This window comes from Anoplopoma fimbria, chromosome 19 (genome assembly GCF_027596085.1).
Source record: "Anoplopoma fimbria isolate UVic2021 breed Golden Eagle Sablefish chromosome 19, Afim_UVic_2022, whole genome shotgun sequence".
Classification (NCBI taxonomy): domain Eukaryota; kingdom Metazoa; phylum Chordata; class Actinopteri; order Perciformes; family Anoplopomatidae; genus Anoplopoma; species Anoplopoma fimbria.
In genome coordinates, this window is record NC_072467.1 from 2,541,415 (window position 1) to 2,563,793 (window position 22,379).

Genomic DNA, 22,379 nt, shown 5'->3' on the forward strand with positions numbered 1-22,379 from the left:
TTTTTAGAGAGACCAGTGAAAACACCCAAATATTATCTCATTTTTAAGATTGATGACCCTTTCTAGGCAAAAGTAAAAGCCAAAAACAGTGGATTGACAAGCAAATTCCATTTTCTTTCAGCTGCTACATGACCTTATGAAAACTATGTGATTGTAATATATCATTTTGGGAGCATTTATTATTTTTCTTGAGATTGTTTTTTGTGTTTTTGCTTCTGCACCTGATATCATTCTGTCACATGCATACACTACCTTATCAACCACACTGACACATACCGGAAGATGAAGCATTCACTTTAACATGTCGGCCATGAAATATGAGATGACATTTCTTTGTAGCCAACAACCACATACCCAAAATATTTCTAAAGGTCACCCTCAATGTTTCAACAAAGAACCTGTCACACCTGCACACAGCCAATTAGAGGCTGACCTGAGTCACAGCTGCGAAGGGTCAGCAGGGCTTTGGTTTAGTGTGTTTGTTGCTTTTACACAGTGCACATTTTATGTGCTGTGAATTTAAGACTGATCAGAGAAGCTTGTATTTTTTGATTAATCAAAAATAATGAAAGCTGAAGCCCCTCTGCAGCTCTACACAACTGAGCCAAAGCTAAGCTTTTTGTTTTAGTGCCAAACATTCATCAAGGTAATTATTATTTCTCATTATCAAATACAACAAAACACAATCTGCTGGACTTGAATGAATCACATAGTTTCATCAAAGATCTCACTGGGATAAAGTAAATACTTGATACCATGTAAACAATAAATAATAAATCACAACTTTATTCAAAATGTTAATTTTTGGCTTGTGTACCGAGCACAGAAAAAGCCTCTTGTGAAAACAGCATGTTATAGTTATCATTTCTAAGTTCTTGTGGATGCAAACAAACACGCTTTCAAAAATAAGAGAGTGTAGTGTGTTTCTGTGGTTGTAAAGTCTCATAACAGCACAATGACACTCTTCAACAAGACAAAAAGCCGCTGTATGACAACAGCTACAGTATCAGCAGCATCTGCCTCTGTTAACATCACTCTCTGATACACTCCTCGCTCCTGACGCTCGTCACATCAAAGACACTCAAAATGCAACTGCGAGACTACGAGAGGAAAAGTGTCCTTGTTGAAAGTCAAAAAGCACACAAGAAGCAAGAAACCTCTAAATAGAAGCTGCTGCAGGCAAGAGTTTTCCTTTTCAATCAAGCCGCGTCAATTAGCCTAATGGGTGCTTTAGTAAGACGAACTGTTGCTCAACAACTCCTGCAGAAAAAAACCAAAGCAATAAATTGTCCGTGGGGAACTTTGACTTATGTGTTTCTCATACTGTTGAGGGATATGTTGTTTATGTTTCAGTGAATATTAATCTAGTGGAGTGAGTGAGAGAGTTCAGCCTGCTGATATTTAGATTTTCATGCCTGGATGCTGATTTTTCAACAAGATCACAAACTGCAGAAGATGAATGTGAGATTTTACATGTCACGCCACTTGACTGTAGGCTACATAAACGCAGAATATATGAATCAGCATTAGTGTTAGATATTATAAGCAGGGTGAATATGAGTGTCGTCATTATGCGCACTGTTAAGGCTCCAGCTGCACTTTTCACTTTATGTAAATTAGCCCTTTATACGTGTCTATAAATGTAATTGTGTAGCTAATATATGCATGTAATTCGAAAACAGCCAGCGCTAACACTCTACATTTAAACTGATTAATGCTTAATTTGCAATTAAAGCCGAGCTAACCATGTGACAACCATGTGCTCAGCTATCACATATAATTGAAGTCAGTAAATAGATAATATTAAATTATGATTCAGCTGAAAATGTGAGTTTATTTTATGCAACGTCGAAGTCGACAAGTAAGACTGTGAGCCAATGATCATTGGATGAGGATGAGCAGGACGAAGAGAAAGTCTCCAAGGATGACGCTGATGATAAACAATGTAATCTGTTGTTGCTTTTAAATATAACACACTCTGAAAATTGCATTATTTTTGTTGCTTTAAGTCATCCATGAAGTGAGTACTGACACAACAACTGCTAAAATGTGGCCACAATGTTCTCACATACTTTGTTTAACTACACTGATGGCTTCCAGTGTTCTTAATGTAGCCGTTATAATTAAGTCGACCATTGAGCTCTAACGTTATCAACTTATAGATAATTAAAATGTGAAGTTGTGTTCATACTCAATGCTTAATCGCTGTTTAATTAAGCAGCAATTATTAAATGTACATTGTTGCTCTAAGGGAAAGTGAAGTGTAACCCCACTATTACACATGTATGTGCCGGAGGTGTAGCAAACATTTTAGCAGGAAACTGCAAAAAAAATATTCCCAGTGAGCTTTTTCAGGATAAACATAGGCTTTAGAAAAGATATAATCAAAGAAAATTGTAGACACAGGAGAGCTGGTGGTAGTGACAGTAATACAAAGATATATGGTCTGATGCATTTCTTTTTCCAAGATCAGCAGTCCTGCCACTTTGTACCAGAAATAAAGAACAGAAACACCCTGAGCGATGCGAATGGGAGCTTTTTTTTTTGTGATAGTGGTGTCAACATTCATTTCTTAGTGGAAATATCTCAGTGAAAAGAAGGATTACTTCCTCCAAATATTTGACGTTAAATGCACCAAAAACCTGCATCAGTAGTGGAAGAAGTATTTATATCCTAAATAACCACAATGTTAAAATACTCAAGTAAAAGTCCTTCATTCAAAAGCACAAAAGTATCAAGTGTTGTTGCAGCTGGCCGAGGTGGAGCTTGTTTTAACTACGTTATATTTGGTCCAGTGCTTTCCAATGGACGGGTCAGACCCTCTCAATCGGGTCACATGATAAATCTAGAGGGTCATTAGATGATGAATTGGATTGGAAAGAAGGAAAAACAAAAGTTGCGCCACACAGAATTCTATTGACTTTCCTTTTAATGTTGCTGTTTTGAGTTAATTGTACATCGTAAGGTCTCGAACAGCTCTTAAAATGAAACAATCTGACAAGTTTAGAGGTGAAACCAGTCTTTGTAGGAACTACTGGAGACAAAGGGGTTGTAAGGGTTTACAAGCAAAACAAAGAGATTGGGGTTTACTAGTTTAAAGTAACTAATATCTACAGCTGTTAGATAAATGTCGAGTTAAAATCAGCATATTTTTTTCCTGAAATGTAGTTGAGTAGAAGCATAAAATATATTTTTAAAAATTGTTTATACTCAAGTAAAGCAGGTCTGTTAAAATTGTACTTTTATGGCTCTAGTCACCAGTGGAGGAGTGTAATGAATCCCCCCCCACCACCACCACCACTGGTGACCAGATCTATAAAAAGATGCCCCCATTAGAAACAGGTCTTCTCTGATTGGGGCTCACACACTGTGTGTTTGACGGCCACGTGAGCTTCATTGAAAAGCTTTGACCTCTATTTTGAAATGTGGGCTATCAGACTACACATCCCACATGAGATGAGATTCTAGAAGAATGGGAGAAGGATCCCTCCTCTGTCGTTCTCCCAGAGGTTTCTTCCTTTTTTCTCCCTGTTAAAGGGGTTTTTAGGGGAGTTTTTCCTGTGCCGATGTGAGGGAAGGACAGAGGATGTGAGGGTCTAAGGACAGAGGATGAGGGTAAGGACAGAGGGGTCTAAGGGACAGAGGATGTGAGGGTGTAAGGACAGAGTGAGGGTGTAAGGACAGAGGGTGTAAGGACAGAGGACAGAGGATGTGAGGGTCTAAGGACAGAGGATGTGAGGGTGTAAGGACAGAGGATGTGAGGGTGTAAGGACAGAGGAGGTGAGGGTCTACGGACAGAGGATGTGAGGGTGTAAGGACAGAGGATGTGAGGGTGTAAGGACAGAGGAGGTGAGGGTGTAAGGACAGAGGATGTGAGGGTCTAAGGACAGAGGATGTGAGGGTCTAAGGACAGAGGATGTGAGGGTGTAAGGACAGAGGAGGTGAGGGTGTAAGGACAGAGGAGGTGAGGGTGTAAGGACAGAGGAGAGGGTGTAAGGACAGAGGATGTGAGGGTGTAAGGACAGAGGATGTGAGGGTGTAAGGACAGAGGAGATGTGAGGGTGTAAGGACAGAGGAGGTGAGGGTGTAAGGACAGAGGAGGTGAGGGTCTAAGGACAGAGGATGTGAGGGTGTAAGGACAGAGGAGGTGAGGGTGTAAGGACAGAGGAGGTGAGGGGTAAGGACAGAGGAGGTGAGGGTGTAAGGACAGAGGATGTGAGGGTGTAAGGACAGAGGATGTGAGGGTGTAAGGACAGAGGATGTGAGGGTGTAAGGACAGAGGATGTGAGGGTAAGGACAGAGGGTGAGGGTAAGGACAGAGGATGTGAGGGTGTAAGGACAGAGGATGTGAGGGTCTAAGGACAGAGGATGTGAGGGTCTAAGGACAGAGGGTGAGGGTAAGGACAGAGGTGTGAGGGTGTAAGGACAGAGGATGTGAGGGTCTAAGGACAGAGGAGGTGAGGGTGTAAGGACAGAGGAGGTGAGGGGTGTAAGGACAGAGGAGGTGAGGGTCTAAGGACAGTAAGGACAGAGGTGAGGGTGTAAGGACAGAGGATGTGAGGGTGTAAGGACAGATGGAGGGTGTAAGGACAGAGGATGTGAGGGTGTAAGGACAGAGGGATGTGAGGGTGTAAGGACAGAGGAGGTGAGGGTGTAAGGACTAAGGACAGAGGATGTGAGGGTGTAAGGACAGAGGATGTGAGGGTGTAAGGACAGAGGATGTCTAAGGACAGAGGATGTCTCATGTGCACAGATTGTAAAGCCCTCTGAGGCAAATTTGTAATTTGTGATTCTGGGCTATACAAAATAAACTGAATTGAATTCTACTACTTGCATGCAAAAACCCTCTGCCTGGCACACCTGTCTGACTCTCTCGGTACTGCGGTCTGTTCACCTCCTCTCAGTGAGGAACACAACACCTGGAGGTGGGATGGAGTTGTTAGGTCTGCTGCGCCTTTAAGGCTGCATGTGGTCCACATCTCTCTGCTCCCATGGCAGGCTCTGTAGGTGCACGCTTTCAAAGTTTGACTGGGGAATAAAGAGGGTAACACTGGAGACGACAGCAGCATCACCTCAAGGAAACCATCATCCTCCGAGGAGGAGGAGGAGGAGGAGGAGGAGGAGAGAGAAGGACCGCAGATCGCCTGGGAGTGTCCGACAATGGGAGAGAGATGGCTGAGCGGATTTTGCATTTATAAATGGGGAAACACAAGAAGGTTAATGTAACACAGTGTGGTTTTTCCAGAAAGGAAGGGACACCCTCCTCCACCCTCCTCCATCCTCCTCCACCCCCAGACCCCCCTCAACATGCCGCTTGTGTTCCGCACGCTGCTGTTCGGCTTTGTAACGCTGCTGGTTGTGGTTTTGATAATTGATGATATTGCAGAAGTGGAGAAAGAAACTGCGTAAGTAGCACCCCTGTTATTTACCCATGCATTGTGTGTGTGTGTGTGTGTGTGTGTGTGTGTGTGTGTGTGTGTGTGTGTGTGTGTGTGTGTGTGTGTGCGTCCATTGTTTTCTTGTCCAGCAGGTTATTTCCACACAGGATTGAATCTGAAGTGGTGGAGGAGGAAAGAAAACTAAAAAAAAACAATACATTAGTAAAAATATATATATTTATTTTTATTGAATTGAAGTTTAGAGTTGGGTTTTTGGACAATGTGTGTTTTGTTTCTATTAGTGACACTTGTGTCCAGCAGGAGCAGCTGTTCAGACAGCAGCCTGCCAGGGTCTCCAGGGATCAGGCTGTTTGTCTTGCAGCAGCCTGCATGCGGGATGGGATACATTTACACTATAAGAGTAGTGTGTGTGTGTGTGTGTGTGTGTGTGTGTGTGTGTGTGTGTGTGTGTGTGTGTGTGTGTGTGTGTGTGTGTGTGTGTGTGTGTTTGAGGGAGAGAAAGACAGGCAGAAGAGGGGAGGTGGTGGTGGTGGTGGTGGTGGTGGTGGGGGGAAACAAACGAGGCTTTCCTCTTTTTTTCTTTTTCATTTTCAGTCCTTGAAATGTTGAGCAGTGCAGCAGTGCTGAATCTTCCAATTCACGTCCATGCCCCTCTTACATTTGACCTGCAAAAAAAAAAATATATATTTTTAAATAATACATTTAAAAAATAAATGTGAAACCAACCAGACCTCGATAGTGCAACATCCCACTTTTTTTTTCTCTCTCTGTGCTACCTGAATTGATTTTTTTTATTTATCTGTGAAGCTCTTGGATTCTCACATCTGCCTTTCAGCAAGAACATTTTGCTTTGAATGCAATTACCCCGGCTGTGCCTCACGTTGTAATGAGGTCGTATTAGTTTGTGATTCACAGTGGGAGAAGGACCAGGACCGATTCCACTTCTGCATAAATGTAGCTTAACACAATTGTAACAATATATTTAAAGCCACCAGGTTTGTAAAAAGTCTGTCGGAGAAGCACAGTCTGTCAGAGAAGCACTTTTCTGTTTCAGTTTCTCACCCCTTCAAGACAAGCTGGCAGCTTGTCTTTATTTTATCACACGTGAACAAGGTCATGATTGAAAAATAGACAGATTTGAATGCACATACAGTGTGTTTTCTGTAAATGCATATTGGTTGCATGGTGTATTAACAACCCCTTGTAAAGATTGCACCCTTCCTTAAGGAAAGAAAACCTCCTTTCACAATAATGGGGCTCCATTAAGGCCCCATTTCTCCTCATTACATCAGCAAATGGGCCCACAGTGGATTGCTTTAAAAATACCTTGATGCATGCTTTCCACCTTTATTCTGTCTCGAAAAACGGAAGCACAGGACGCCTGGGATTGAATACAGAGGGTGCATTATTGTTACAGGATATGATTACAGGAAGGACTTGAAACATCAGTCCATTATCATCCAAGCCTTCGTGCTGCAGTAGGTGATTCATAACTCAATCTAAATCATATTTTTCTTCCCATGTAGAAATACTGGACATTCAAAGAAGATGATCTTACATCGGCTCACCCCTCAACCGCACAGGTCTGAAATCCAATTATCTCCACACACACACACACACACACACACACACACACACACACACACACACACACACACACACACACACACACACACACACACACACACACACACACATCTTAATGTGAATTTATACATGTATATATGCCTATAGCTGTAGACAACCAAAGGGGAGCTTACTGGTCTTCACATATCATTTTTATAGTTGGCATTGGGCATCTGATTCCTTTGCAGCCTTGACAGTGACTCATTCACAGTGAGCGTCTCATTACTTTTTACAGCGAGAAGGCAGCTGCTATAAATACCCATCGATGCGGTGGTATCCACGTGATAACAAAAACATCTGCCATAAGAATAACGGCTTTATAACATCATATTAATTGCATTTAAATGAATTTAAGCCTCATCGAAGCCAAGTCAATTTATTTATATACAGCCGTGGAGGAATTATTCAGATTTAATTAAGTAAAAGTAGGCATACCTCTATGTAGAAATACTCCATGACAATACAAGTCCTGCAGAATAAGGTATGTTAGTGTTGTCACTAAAATGTAATTAAAGCACCGAACGCACTCATAATGCAGTATCCTTTTTATGATCTTTGTATGTACAAACAGTATATGTGTAGGGCAATAAAACATACAAATACATACAAATAACCCTTCAATTGAAAAAAGAGGGAAGAATTCACACAATACAGGGATCAAATAATACGACTTTTGTTTCTTATTGATCAGAAGTTTAAAGATCAACAATAGTGTGTCAATAACACGACTTTCCATTCCCTTTTAGAAAGGCTGCAGCACACGTGGATCCGACTGCCTTAACAAGATTGAGCAAAGATGTGAATCATCTCAGTCCGAGCTACAATAACACTGTCAAGCTCTCGTCAAACAACTGGACCTTCAACAGGACCCTCTCCAACCTCATCAGGCAGACTCACCACTCTCCACAATTACCTCAACATCGTTTCACACTCCACTAAGCAGAGTCTTTTATAACCAGTGTGTTTTTTCTCTTTTCACAGAAAAAATATTCTGAGGTTTCTCGATCCAGAGAGGGACATCTCTATTCTTAAGGGCACACTGAAACCAGGAGATATCATCCACTATGTGTTTGATCGCCACAGCACAACAAACATCTCAGAAAATCTCTACCGTCTTTTGCCAACTATATCCCCCATGAAGAACCAACACCACAGGCGCTGCGCTATTGTGGGAAACTCTGGGATTCTGCTAAACAGCAGCTGTGGACCCGAAATCGACTCTCACGACTTTGTTATCAGGTATTTATTTTTTTCTCAGAAATGTTATAAGTGATTACCAGGTTGGAGGGCTTCCACTTGAATAAAATCACAACATGTGCAAGTCAAAGTGCACCGTAATTGAAATGGATTAGCACATTAGTTTCAGGTTTATCTCACTTTTCTGAGAGTATAATTCACACTGGAGTTTCTCTGTGCAATTCAGGTTTAGAATTTGTGCTCACACAGCTGGAAATATTATAATTGCACTTTTTAAAAAGCTGTCAAAGCTTTTTAATGATTTAAAGTTGGAAATGAGTTGCCGGACTGAGAGCAATTAAATGCATGATTATACATTAGACGAACATTTTGAAAGGCCTTTTTGCATCCAGCAGAACACACATTGTGCTTTTTAGAGAAACAACAGCGCTCTTATGGGTCCTGCACTCATTTACCGGAGAATGGTGTTTGTGAAGCCGTCAGTCGGCTGTGTCTTGTGTTTAAGGAGTCGCTGAGTGGTTATTTATCACCATTCACTTGTCATTGGAGGAAAACAAATCTGTCTAGGGTTATATTATAATGGAAGATGCTAAAAAAACAACCATTCTTGCTGGAATTTTGTTTTCAGCAGAACAATCTAACAAAACTGCGGATGTAACTACTGTGAGAAACTCATAAATCAATGACCTTAATGTTGCTGTATCAATGGAGGAGGAAGTAGCTGTCTGTGGTAGCACCTCATTGTGCTGATTGATCGATAGCTGAATAAGCCCCAAAATCCTTTTGTGTCACTTTTTATTCTGAAATTGATTCTGTTGTCAGCAAATCTTGTCTTTTCTAAGTGCTGCGATGTTGTGCCGACGAGGAGAGGTCATGATTTCTAGACCACAGCAGCATGATAATAACGCCGGGGCACGGCGGTAATGGTTGGCTGAAGGCAGACGACAGAAAATGTGGCATTTTGAGAAGCTGAGGAATTTGCTCTGGCATTCACGTCTCAGATACGGGGATAATGTCTCAGCTAAATATAATTCTCTGCCCTACGCTGGGTTTCAACAAAGTAGGTTGACAGTATTTTGGGTTAGAGATCATTTCAGCTGACTGTTGTGATGATTTAATGGAATAATTTGGCGTACGTGGGCAAAATGTTGGACCTTTCACAGAGAGTCAATTTATGGTGCATATTTTTCATGTTTTCCTTTTGGATGTAATCTTTGAACTGTTTCCTAAATCAGCTGTCAGAGTATGTTGACGACAACATTAAGCTGTAGTGGTAAGTTACTTTCCAGTGAAAATCATGCATCTGTTCATAATGATTCGGAATTTTCCGATGAAACTGACTAAATTAAATTCATTGTGTGTTTGATGTTTTGGAGACACATACATATAATTTTCTGGTATTTACTTGGAGGCCGTGGTTAATAGCAATAAAAACAATATGCCATGCTGCTTATCTGCTGAATTTCATTTGAATTTCTGCTCTGTTTCCCTCGTGGTAGAGATTTCTTCCTGGCAAATGGTCTGACTAGCTTGAGGATATAAACAGATGGATGGTAGATTTAAGGGAAAAACAAAATAAATGTGTGAGCTGCCGGAAGATTACAATTTTTGAAAGGTACATGTCTGAAGTTAATTAACCATTGCAGAGTAAGAACAATAATAATATTAAAAATACATTTTATTATGACAATATAACAGTAATAAACAAAACAAGAAGAAAAAAAACAGCAGTCACTGTAATCTGCTCATGGAATTAAAGACCTATAAAACTGATACATTAAATCATTCAGGCTCACTTTTAGGACCTGTATGATTGAAGCATGGATTTTTGGCTTTCATTTAAGCTCACTTGTGAAGATCATAGGATATGAATCATTTTTATCAAATGGAATAATTTTATCAAAGCCCTCCTGCAATAGTTAAATGTTTTTTACACTCATTCATGCAGGGTTTTGCTTTAATTTGTCAGCCTTCTGCACATGTCAGAGTTTAACAAGCTGTTTTATATATTTATATTTAATTTTGTGAAATTCGTTAGAGTGCTACAAGCAAGGTGCAAAGTCTGTTGAATTAGTGTTTTCATGTACACATGATTTGTTACTAAATGAATAACAACAGTCCACTACACACAGACACATTTAGGATCTGTCTCACAAGTGTGTGTTAACACAAAGACAAATGTAAGAAGAAAATGCACTCGCTCTATGTAGGGTGTAAAAGCTTTATCAGTCACTGAATCTGAACTGAAACGTTTAGAATCAGAAGTGTTTGCTAATATATGATAGATTTATCACTTCCAAGGAGCTTTGTTATTCTTTTACTGAGCTAGTTTGAAGCTGAGTTGGTTGCTCAGTATGGTTTTACACTTTATTTAGAAACTTTGCTTCATGTTTGCAGATGCCTGTGGTAGAAACAATCAGATTAAAGAACAGAGAAAACAGATAATAAAGGAAATAATCTCTCATTTGCTGACAGTGAAATTGAGTGACGTGTGCTTTGCTTGTTCTAAGGTGTAACCTGGCGCCAGTGGAGGATTACTCTCAGGACGTGGGCTGGCGGACCAACTTGGTGACCATGAACCCATCGGTGGTGCAGCGGGCCTTCCAGGACCTGGTCAGCGAAGAGTGGAGGGATCGCTTCCTGCAGCGGCTTCAAAGCCTCAGCGGCAGCGTGCTGTGGATACCGGCCTTCATGGCCAAGGGGGGAGAGGAGCGGGTGGAGTGGGCCCTTCGCCTCATCCTGTCCCACACTGTGGACGTACGCACCGCCTTCCCCTCGCTGCGCCTCCTCCACGCCGTCAGAGGGTAAGATGCAGCTCAGGCTGGCAGCCGCTGGTCCCGGTTAAGTACACCTGTGAGCCGAATAATGAAGGAGGTTGGCAGCTCTAATCTGCATCCCCAGTGGCTATTTTTAAACAGAGCATTAAAGCTGATATCCAGGGGCAGTTGGTGTGATATCACTACTGGGCCTCTCTTCACTCAGTGTGCAACTGGAGTCAAATGTGAAATGTCTTTGTTCGTTTCATTGTGAAATGAATGACTAGTCAACTTTTTGGGAAATGCACTTATTTTCTATCTTGCAGAGAGTTAGATGAGAAGGTCAATAATACTACTCATCTATGTGTTAAGTAAGAAGTAGGAATCAGGAGGTGATTATTAGTGTAAAGGCTGGATAAGTGGGAAAAAGCTGGCCTGGTTCAGTTCAAAGTTCCAAAATATGTCTAGCAACACCTCTCATTATCACATTGTTTCTTTGTTTAATGTTCACACACACACAGAAATGTGACAAGACCAAGAGTCTACAACCACACTACCATTTTTTTGAGGCTGAACTAAATGCTAACATCGGCATGCTAACAATAACTTTGCTTACATCCTGATATTTAGTAAGTATAATACATATTTACCGTTTCCGTTTGGTGTGTTAACAGTCTAACATTTGCTTGTAAGAACCAAACACTGAAATAAGACGTGAGGCTTTTGGGAACGTCATTAGTTTTGCCATTATTTGCTCATGACATAAACCAAATTTAGGCCTGAATTCATTCTGAGAAGGACATGAATATCTGAACCAAATGACAATCCATGACATTTCACTCCAAACCACAATTGTCAACCTCATGGTCGGGCTTGAGGAAAAGGCGGGGGAGTAGAAAGTGAGGGGGGTTCATCCTGTGGGGACTGTGAGTTACATGCTTTTGCTATTTCTTGGTGATCAAAAGCCGGGTGCAGTGACTTCACATAGTCTTGTCATCACATTGAGGTTACCAGGCAACCAGCAGAAACTCCACAACAAGTGCTGAATGGATTGATCATGGTATTGATCCTCTCATTAAACCCTCTGCAAGAAAGCAAATAATGTTTTTTTTCCCAAAAGCTATGTGCAAAATATCGCTTACCTGTTTGCTGCAAAATGTGTTTTTTAGATATTTAGATAGATATACAAATAAGATATGCTGGTAAACTGTGGTATAATAGGACATTTATATTTTGATAATCTTTATTATTTATTTATTTTAGAACTGGATCTTTTTTGAGGATTTTTTTGCAGATCTGTCAAATACAGCCTACATTGCCTTCAGGCTGTTATCAAACCCCTCTGTGCAATTTTTGTCGCTGTCCTTGTTTCACTCTCATCACAACCAGACTCTGCTCGGGATCTTTCCTGCTTTGTTAAAAACCTAACAACCGCTGGTCAGTGACCAAATCATGCCATTTTGTACGCCTGAAAGAACACTCTAATTGCAAAAGGGGAGAACTGGGCCATTATTTTGGTAGTTAACAGTCTGTTTAAACAGTGTTTTACAAGAGAAAATAATTCACCTGAAATCTTTGCGGTGATGAATCCAACGCCTTTGTCTTTTTTAAAGTTGTGTCTGATAAATGCTCCCCCTGACCTTGTCATTTTCTCAGTAAGACTGAACTTTCACTCCCCGTCATGTGCCCTAGAGGAGGATCTACTCATATTCACTCCAGCCAAATGCCACATCAGACCATTTCACTGATAATTAGGCCATCTCCTCTGCTTGTTAAAATGCTGATCACCTGCTGTAGTGTTTGGTTAGACTGTAAACCTGACCTGCAGAGTTTTTGCCCTTCATGGCAAACTGACTGCTTTAAATAGTACAACCTCTGCATCTCAGCGTGACCTTCCACACTAACCACAGAGCACACAGCCACAGGAGGCAGCAGTAGCCTCGAGGCTGGAGAAATGGGCGAGTGACTGGAAAGTAAAATGAAGTTGGGGCAAATGAAAGTCTCACCGCCTGTCCCTGAAGCTGCTCCTGAGGGCAGCACCTGGCATCTCACTGTCATGGCAGCTCCTGGGTCACCTGAAGCAGAAGAATGCAATTGTGCAGAGCAGTGCCAGCGTGTGCAGTTTTTTAATTAACATGCTGCAAAAATATATCCTCCTGAACAAGTATTAACATTCAGTATACATGTATATCTTTTTTCCAAAGAAACATATAGTAAAAGCTCTGCCAATGTGGTGAGAGAGTTCAATTTTTTTCCTCCTCCATTATGCATGTCTTTGACAGATCCAAGAAAAATAGATATTATTCGTTTCCTAAGCAGATGGCTGCACTAGATTCAAGATTTTTGAGCCAGGAAATGTGAGGAATAATCTATTTTACTTTGATACGAATAGGGCTGCAAAGAACGAAGCTTTTTTTATTGTCAATCTGTACTGAGAGAAAAGATATGCACACTTAAATCCATGCAGGAAGTGTGTGGATGTCTTTTGTATCAGTTTGGACTCATTGATGGTTCCAGCACCTTAGCAAAGATTAAGCTAGATGGATCTGTGGTCATCCTAAATTATGGTCAATCGGTAAAAATGCCATTTCTTAGAGCCTAAAATGGCATCTTCAGATAGCTTTTTTTGTCCAATGAACAGTACAGAGCCCAATGACATTCATTTAACAATGATGTAAAAGAGATAAAAGTAACAAAAATCCACAAATTCCAGAATCTGGAACCAGATAATATTTATTAATTAGAAAACTCGTTTTTTATCACTAATCAAGATTATCAGAAGATTTTTCAAAATGACTTGTTAAGAGGGATATTTTTGCAGTGCACCCACACAAATAGAAGAAGAGGTGAAAAGCTCACTTATTGATTATCTGTGAGCAGTCAGTCCTTGAAGGGGCAGCTTGGTGGTCCCCAGCGTAGAAACATATCCGGTAGGCTCTAAATTTATACTTGAGTGACTTCTTAGGATTCAGCTGCACCCTGTGTGCTCCGGCATACTGTATATCTGGATTTATATCAAAACTCAGAGGAGGAAGGCTTTACTGAAGGAGATAAGTGTTGCCTCCTAATGAATACTGACTTAAGTGTGCTACTTAGAAAAGAGCTCTCGAGTTATTGGATGCAGCCAATCACACACTATATGTCTCTGTCAACAGGTATTGGCTAACCAACAATGTCCACATCAAGCGTCCGACCACTGGGCTCCTCATGTACACGATGGCCACTCGCTTCTGTGAGGAGATCCATCTTTACGGCTTCTGGCCCTTCCCACTCGACCCACAGGGCAAACCAGTCAAATACCACTACTACGACGCTTTAAAGTACGAGTACACGTCCAGCTCCAGTCCTCACACCATGCCACTGGAGTTCAGGACCCTGAGCGCGTTGCACAGACAGGGGGCGCTCCGGCTCCACACTGGGACCTGTGACGCAGAGAGGAGCCCACAGAAGGAGCTGCAGAGCAAATAGCTGGAAGGATCTCCATGGAAACCACTTTGAGTGAACTCCGGACAAACAGTTTTCTTGTAACCATACTTTTATGAAACTTGAATTAACTTATTTTCAGTAATTGGAATGAACTTTTTCTATTTAAAGCTCTTTTAGTGACTTATTTCACTGGTGTGTTTTACTGTTAATGAGATTTCTATGGCAGCCTTTAAAAAACGTGATCTTTTTCTGCTGACGTTCATGGAGATCCTGTCATCTGTTAGCCCCTTTTCTTAAACAGACCATTTTAAAAGTCCCTCCATGTTTCCAGTACTGGTTATAACTTATAAATTAAGGATTCAGAACATATTTTTAGATGCCATTAATGAATGATTAATAGGGCTCCAATACAGGTGTGTTTTTATTCACCAAGCATGTTAACATCATGAGGAGCTGCTGAATTATTGGCTCCTGCGAGACACTTTTTGAGCCACAAGATGGAAGCACTTAATAATCAGGGAGAACAATGATGAAAGTAAAAAATGTAGGTCAACTGTTTTTTTAATATGATGTTCATCTTGTGATAGCAAATTTTCCTCTGCTAGAGAACATTGTATGCTTTTGTAGCTTCTTATAAAGTCACAGGTGTAAAACAGGTTATTCATAAGCAAAAAATTCCAAAAGTCAAGTGAACCAGAGCTGCCGAGTGTTAAGGTTAGGTTACCTTGAGAACCGAATGAAGGAATGGAGACACGTTGAATTGTAATGAGCTTCTTCGAGCAGAGAGAGGGAGTGTACCAGCTGTTCACATAAGAATGTTTGCACAAACTCAGCCGGCGGTAAACTCACTATGTAAACTTTTCTCAAAGAACACCAGCCCTGTTTCTGCAACGCAAACATATGTAGTGAGTTCAGGCTGTAGCTGTGTGTTGGTAGTAAGAAGAGCTTAGCTTTTTTTAAATGAATGTAATGGTGATATTCTTACAAATGCTGTAAGAAATGAACCTCATAATGTGCTTTAGATAAATTCATAGTTAAAGTTAGCAGCAGTTTCAGTGCAATAACACTGAGAGGAGTACGAGATGATAACGTGTATGCCTTCATTAATTTAAAACGATGTTTGAATTATGCTTGTATAGTGTGTTAAGGTTAGTATTTCAACCAATATAGGTTCATACAGATATTTGTGGATTTTGATGGAAATTGCCAGTATTTTGTGCCTGTAATAATAATGACGATAATAATCAATAAATTAGAACATTGGACCATTCTCAAGCTAAAAAATAAAACTGTGTTTATCCAAGTTATTCTTAACAGGATGGGAAAGATGGAAAAATTGAAAAACAGAGTTAATAGTGTTACTGTCAGCTGAAACATAGATATGAATAAACACAACAAAAATTATGTTTATTTTAAGGCCATACCAGACTGATTTGTCAAACCAATACATCAGTTTAAAGCTAGTAAACCACTTTGAAGTCTCAAAGTTCAGTTGAGTTTTGAGGGTTTTTAGGAATTATCTTGATGTTTGCTCTTTGCCAAACGCTTTGGGTATTTCTCTGCAACAAAATGCCTCTTTCAATAACTATTAGCAGAAGAATTTGAATTATTCTCAGGGCTCTGCAGCTAAACAAGCAGCCTCTCATGCGCTTCCAGCCATGTGATTTGTCCATGTTGTTTTGACGAGATGTGCTAGTTGACTTGTATGTTGGCCAACGTCGCGAGTAAAGTAAAGAATAGACACCAAAGTTGTAATTGATGTGAGCAGTCTGGGGCAATGAAAGGTTTATTTGTGAAAGCTCGACAAAAATAGAAACATTACAGAACACATTTAATAAACCCATTATCTGAAATTTACTTTCTACTGACGTAGTTTCTGATGTAAAACTGAGGGGAGAAACTGTATAGTTTTATCTTACCTTTTTGTCATGTATACTATATGTTAACATCTGATTGATGTCCAAATTCTCGCAAACAATTGTCAGCTTTTGCATGCTTGGTCTTGTCTTGATACATAGAACATGAGTATATTTCATTTTTTTAGTTCTGAAAATATTCAGGATGACTCAAGGACTCTCCAATTGTGCAGTTATGACAAAGTGAATGTACTTATCTGGGTTAGAACACACAAAAGACCAAAATGGAAAAAAGTAACGCTTCAAGGCTCTCAAAACGAGCAGTTTTATTTCAGTAGTGTTTAAAAGAAATGGAAACCAAGGAAACAGCTGTTGGTACAAATAACATCTCTGTGTCAAAACAAACAAACAGGCTTTGTTTTTTTCAATAAAACATCCAAAACCTTTTTGGGGGTTTAGATGTGGGATTAGCAGAATTAGCTACAGTCTTCTAATAGCTACCACAATGACTTTAATTCATTTTACAACAGGAACTGTCTGTAGCAGATGATTCAGTTCTAATAAAAGTCCAGAACCAGCCTCTGTAGATGAGCAGGGTTTTTCCACATTATCACACACAACTAAAGATAAAATAAAAGACATCTCAATGGTGGAAGAGGATAAGTGCACATGGGAAAAGCACTCCTCTGAGACAAATTTAGCAAAGGCACAAAAGTGGATCTGCACTTTTCTGCACATACAGTGTAAAACTAAAATGAAACATGACACAATACGGAAACGAACAGTGGTCATTTAGTCTGAAGGATAACACAGAAAATAGCCAGCAGTCAGCTTAAGATCATTATATCAAAAATATGTGTTTGACAGTTTCATTAAATTATCTTCATCATCATCATGTCGCTTGTATGTCTAACAGCGATAACAAATGTATCCAATCTTCTGTGAATGTCAATAACTTTGTTTATAGCACACTGTTCCTTCTCCTGGAAGAAAATGTTGTACAATTTGGGCTTTACAACCTTTTCTGTTAACTAGGGATGGTAGTCATTCAGAAACAGCTGTAGGACACGGTGCTCTCAATCAAATAACAGTTTGGATAAAAACAGAATGTCGCCTACAACACCCTCACTTCCATTTGCTGCAGAACCCTAATTTAGGTATTCTGCAACATTGTTAGTTCACTGTAATTCAATTTAGGGTGCAGACAGAGACGAGGAAGGGTTTGTGACCTCTTCTGCTATTTCTTCTGTGCACTTTATGTCAGACGTTTGGTTGATTATATATTGTGTTTTTGAAATAAAGATACAACTAATTTAACAAACCAGTGATGCTTTTGATTTTTTTAAAGTAATTTAATACTTATATCATGGGCCAAATTACTTTTTTACGATCAAAACTTCCATTTTAAACCCACATGTCAAACCATTTCCAACAACATTCAAAGCCAGTGTTGCCACTTTAAACGACAGGAACGCTTTTTTATTTTTATTTTCTCTTTTACCCGAAACTGTATGGCACGGAGAAGCATCTCTTCAGGGGGGAAAACAAGCCATTTCTAGTTAGACATTACACAAGTCAGTGATCCATTAACAGGTATTATTGTGGGAAACTTTCCACTAATACTTTACTAACTGTTCACCTATATCTCAAACAAGAGATACCTCATTTTTGGATCGTTTTTAATCGAGTAACTAGAAATGATATGGTGACGTAACATTGTTTTCGATTTAGAAAATAAGATACTGGGTGCGTGTCGAGCATGTTAAATACTGTTGTTGATATCTTTCAGTAGTTACTTGATTAAACAAGATTGTCACATGATTGAACACACTTGATCACAACATATTACAGCTTTCACATTCATAACAAAATGTCATATGTTTCATAAACACCTCACAAATATACCCTGACTCTATTATTTGAGCTTTTAATCAATTTTGAACCTCAAAAAACGTAATTCAGCTGAGATAGCAGCAAAACAGGAATGTCAACATACATTAAAAAAATATACGCTTACTTCATACATAAGGACAGACTGCCTTCAACAGTATATATATACGCACAACAAAGTGGTTAGTAGATAGAAATATATTTGGTATGAAATTTTTGTTAAAAATATCAATTGCTGTATATCAATAGAATTTTCAAAGTGTGCACTTTTTTACATTTGAATAAAGTATTCTCCGCGTAATATTTTTTAGATGTTAACAGTTGATCCAACAACTGATTTAATATGGGCATATCATAGTTTGAAAGCAGGCGCTGGTTCCTTTCTACTATAAACTCCTCAGCCCAACCATCTGTAGTTCAAGTGTAGAAAATTAAATGACAACAACTGTCAGCAAATGCAACAAAAAATGTCATTCTGATCTTAATAAAATCAGAAAGAATTGTGCAGGTAAGTTGTGTCACATGATAGAAGCAGCAGCAAAGCAGTGAAACAAATGATATCCATGTGGCTCCAGTCCTTTTATCACAGATTAAAGCCATGCACAAGCAGCAAATAAAGTTTCTGATCTGAGACTTGAACTACACAAAAAAAAACAGGAAATCACTTGAGTTGTCCCGTGCAAAACAGGAGTTATAAAGTATTGACGTCCATGCAGGGATTCACCTAGAACAAAAACATGAAAACTCAGAGTTACTAGACAGAACTATATCTGATGCTACTGCCCCTATGGTTAGGAGGAAACATTCCCCTGCAGAGTCCGGTCTGACTTGGATGCCAAGAATGTCAGGTAAACAGGAGGTCATATCTTCCTTTGAGGAAGTGGTTGTGAGTTAAAGAACAATGGAGAGGACGGAAGGGTGAAACCGTATATCAACATCAGATGAACTACTACAATGTTTCTTTAAAATAGCGCGTTTCTTAAAGAAGATAAAGTACAAATATTTATACTTTGATATTCCTATTCTGAAGCTGTGGTTTTATACTGCATCGCATTACTTCTAATTTATGTGGGCTTAATATTAAGAGCAATAGAAGTCCACTGAAGGAAGTGAGAAACTATGGTGCCACCCTGCACCATTTGATAGTCAAAACAGAGTCCCAAGGTGCGTTACATTACGGAAATCGAGGTTAAAATATGTTGAGAGTACAATGGTTACAAGCGAGAGGCATTGAGTAAAAGTAAGACAGGTAAAACCAGGCAATTTAAAAGCACAAAAACACTATAAAGGGTTTAGGTTTTTGAAAATATACACTAATCTTTAGTCTTTAATCATAGATTCCCTCTAATGTGTGTACATCACTCTTAATGGGATTAGGCCTGTAATCGTTCTTATTTGTAGTAACAGGAAAAACGTGTTTTCGGATCTGAAAATAATATAACGCTTTTTCAATTGAAAAAGAACAAACCTGTATTTGACGTCAAAGAGGGTCGAGTCATCCTCATCGTCGTTCTCCTCATTAAGAGGGGCCATCTCCACACGCTCAGCAGGTGTCGTTATAATGTCATATTTCCTTGTTTTTCTGATTCGTCTCCCAGATCTGTTTGGAAGAAAACGTTGCCAAACATGAGACAAGCACAATAAATAAAATCGCACCATTTAGTCTGACTGACAACGTCCGTTGTAAACCTATTTAGTTTGGGTTTTTATTTTTCCATATGTTGAGGATTAAAGTGGTGACATCTTACAACCTCGAACTAATGCTTTCCTCAGATGAATTAGTGCTGGAAGGATTACTAAATTGAGATTAATGTAAAATTGATTGGCACCATTTGTGTGGAAATTGTGATTGATCAACCAAAATGCTACACATTCTCTAGTTACACTTTTTCAAATGAAGATTGAATATACTTTTTTCCCCTGTTATATTTCTTTGTAAAGCAATTTGAAGACATCACATTGAACTTATCCTATTCGTAGTAGTTTGTAGCACTTACTATATTCGGATTAGTCTGTTGCAATTATTGTTTTCGTAGTAATTTGCCTCTGCACTGTACTTTTGCTCTGGTTTATGCTCTTAGATGCTTGTTTAAGAAAGGAGATGCACTTATGACTTCTGGTGACTAGTAGTTCTCTTGAATACCTATGTTGAATACACTTCCTGTAAGTCGCTTTGGATAAAAGCGTCTGCTACATGACTGTAATGTAATGTAATGTAATGTAACTCTGGGAACTTGTGGTGGCCATTTTACATTATTTTCTGATATTTTATGAGATAAAAGATCTACTAATTAACCATCAATCATCATGTAATCAGAATTGTCATTATTATTTGCAGCCCCGATAAGAAATATGATTAAAGAACTGTGAAATATAAACTTCACATAGATCACAGACACATCAGGAGACAAAATAACCCTCATAAAGCACCATATGGGAGGAGCATTAAGGAGCATTATCAATAGGCCCAGACCTAACATAACACATGCTCTTAATCGATGGATTTACCAGGAACACAACAAAGACATTTATACAATGGTCATCCTACTGATCAACATTGTAAAGGCCTCCATAGAGATCAACCTGCCTACCTGACCACTTTGATGACCAGGCATGTGATGAGAGCAGCTGTTAACACGAAGATGAAAATAACAATGTTTTTCAGAGTTGGAAGATGAGTCATTAGAGAAGAAATCCGGGATCCCAGGGCGGCATCTGTGACATTATGTGTCAGATCTTCATTTTGGCTGATGATGGATGAAGATGTTGAATTCAACTGCGTCGCAGGTGAAGAAGGAGTTTGTGGTTCTCCACCGACCAGCCAGAGAGCCGCAATAATGAAAGTAAATACCAGATTGTATGTCACCATGATGCTGGAATAATAATAATAAAAAAAAACAAAGCAGGATGATGTTTCAGTAGCTTCTCCGAAATAGATGAAATGCGACAGCAGCTGTCATATTATAGGGACTCGGCTGGACGCACTATAATGGGAAACGCAAACATCCATCTCTCTTCTCCTCTTCTCCTAAAGGTGTTCTTCTAGTTCGTATTTTGCATTTGCTTCCAAAACGTGTTTCCCTTGAGGTGAGCTGTAGCAATCCTTCCTGGTTGCATTAGGGCCGTGTGGAGGGTAGAGATGGGGATTATCCGCCTCCGGAAGAGCTGTGAAGGCTGGCCGGCTGTGCTCGGTGCTGAGGAGGAGCATTATGTGCGCTGGTGATGCCTTCAGGTAACCTCGTACATCCTAAAACCTACAGACCTGCTGTCAGCAAGACCAATATGTTGGCAGTTTGATTTAGTGGCTTATGATTGAGTACTTTTTTTTAAATAAAAGTAAAGTAAAGTAAAATAAAGTAAAGTAAAATAAAATAAAATAAAATAAAATAAATAAAATAAAATAAAATAAAATAAAATAAAACAAAAATAAAATAAAATAAAATAAAACAAAAAATAAAGTAAAGTAAAATAAAATAAAATAAAATAAAATAAAATAAAATAAAATAAAATAAAATAAAACAAAATAAAAGTGTAAAATAAAATTACAAAGTCATTTAAGATGCTTTTAAAGTAAAGTAAAGTAAAGTAAAGTCAAATAAAATAAAATAAAATAAAATAAAATAAAATAAAACAAAATATGAAAGTGTGGAGGAGGAAGCACTAATACATTACATTACATTACAGTCATTTAGCAGATGCTTTTATCCAAAGTAAAGTAAAGTAAAGTAAAGTAAAGTAAAATAAAATAAAATAAAATAAAATAAAATAAAATAAAATAAAATAAAACAAAATATGAAAGTGTGGAGGAGGAAGCACTAATACATTACATTACATTACAGTCATTTAGCAGATGCTTTTATCCAAAGTAAAGTAAAATAAAATAAAATAAAATAAAATAAAATAAAATAAAATAAAATAAAATAAAATAAAAAAATAAAATAAAGTAAAATAAAATAAAATAAAATAAAATAAAACAAAATATGAAAGTGTGGAGGAGGAAGCACTACATTACATTACATTACAGTCATTTAGCAGATGCTTTTATCCAAAGTAAAGTAAAGTAAAGTAAAATAAAATAAAATAAAATAAAATAAAATTAAAATAAAATCAAAATTAAATGTACATTTACATTACATTACAGTCATTTAGCAGATGCTTTTATCCAAAGCGACTTACAGGAAGTGTATTCAACATAGGTATTCAAGAGAACTACTAGTCACCAGAAGTCA

General features: G+C 38.8%; 2 protein-coding genes across 2 annotated transcripts; one reads left to right on the plus strand and one right to left on the minus strand.

The window, feature by feature from the left end:
- The first annotated feature begins 5,307 nt into the window (after window positions 1-5,307).
- Window positions 5,308-14,446, plus strand: st8sia2 (ST8 alpha-N-acetyl-neuraminide alpha-2,8-sialyltransferase 2). The gene is made up of 6 exons (XM_054620686.1): window positions 5,308-5,405; window positions 6,926-6,982; window positions 7,772-7,912; window positions 8,007-8,264; window positions 10,733-11,026; window positions 14,134-14,446. Exons 1-6 carry the CDS (start codon window positions 5,308-5,310, stop codon window positions 14,444-14,446), a joined length of 1,161 nt encoding a protein of 386 aa, XP_054476661.1.
- A 4,376-nt stretch (window positions 14,447-18,822) lies between these two features.
- Window positions 18,823-21,319, minus strand: fam174b (family with sequence similarity 174 member B). The gene is made up of 3 exons (XM_054620756.1): window positions 20,742-21,319; window positions 19,619-19,750; window positions 18,823-18,874 (listed from the first exon to the last, which is right to left on the minus strand). The coding sequence occupies exons 1-3, from the start codon at window positions 21,017-21,019 to the stop codon at window positions 18,871-18,873; spliced, it is 414 nt and encodes a 137-aa protein (XP_054476731.1). The 5' UTR covers window positions 21,020-21,319; the 3' UTR covers window positions 18,823-18,870.
- Window positions 21,320-22,379: the final 1,060 nt, after the last annotated feature.

Bases quoted from the DNA above. Each gene is read 5' to 3' on its own strand.
- st8sia2 (XM_054620686.1), top strand. From the start codon at position 5,308: ATGCCGCTTGTGTTCCGCACGCTGCTGTTCGGCTTTGTAACGCTGCTG. The intron at 7,913-8,006 runs GCAGACTCACCA...CTCTTTTCACAG, and splicing joins ACCCTCTCCAACCTCATCAG to AAAAAATATTCTGAGGTTTC. The intron at 11,027-14,133 runs GTAAGATGCAGC...CTCTGTCAACAG, and splicing joins CTCCTCCACGCCGTCAGAGG to GTATTGGCTAACCAACAATG.
- fam174b (XM_054620756.1), bottom strand. From the start codon at position 21,019: ATGGTGACATACAATCTGGTATTTACTTTCATTATTGCGGCTCTCTGG. The intron at 19,751-20,741 runs GTAGGCAGGTTG...TCTTCCAAACAG, and splicing joins CTGGTCATCAAAGTGGTCAG to ATCTGGGAGACGAATCAGAA.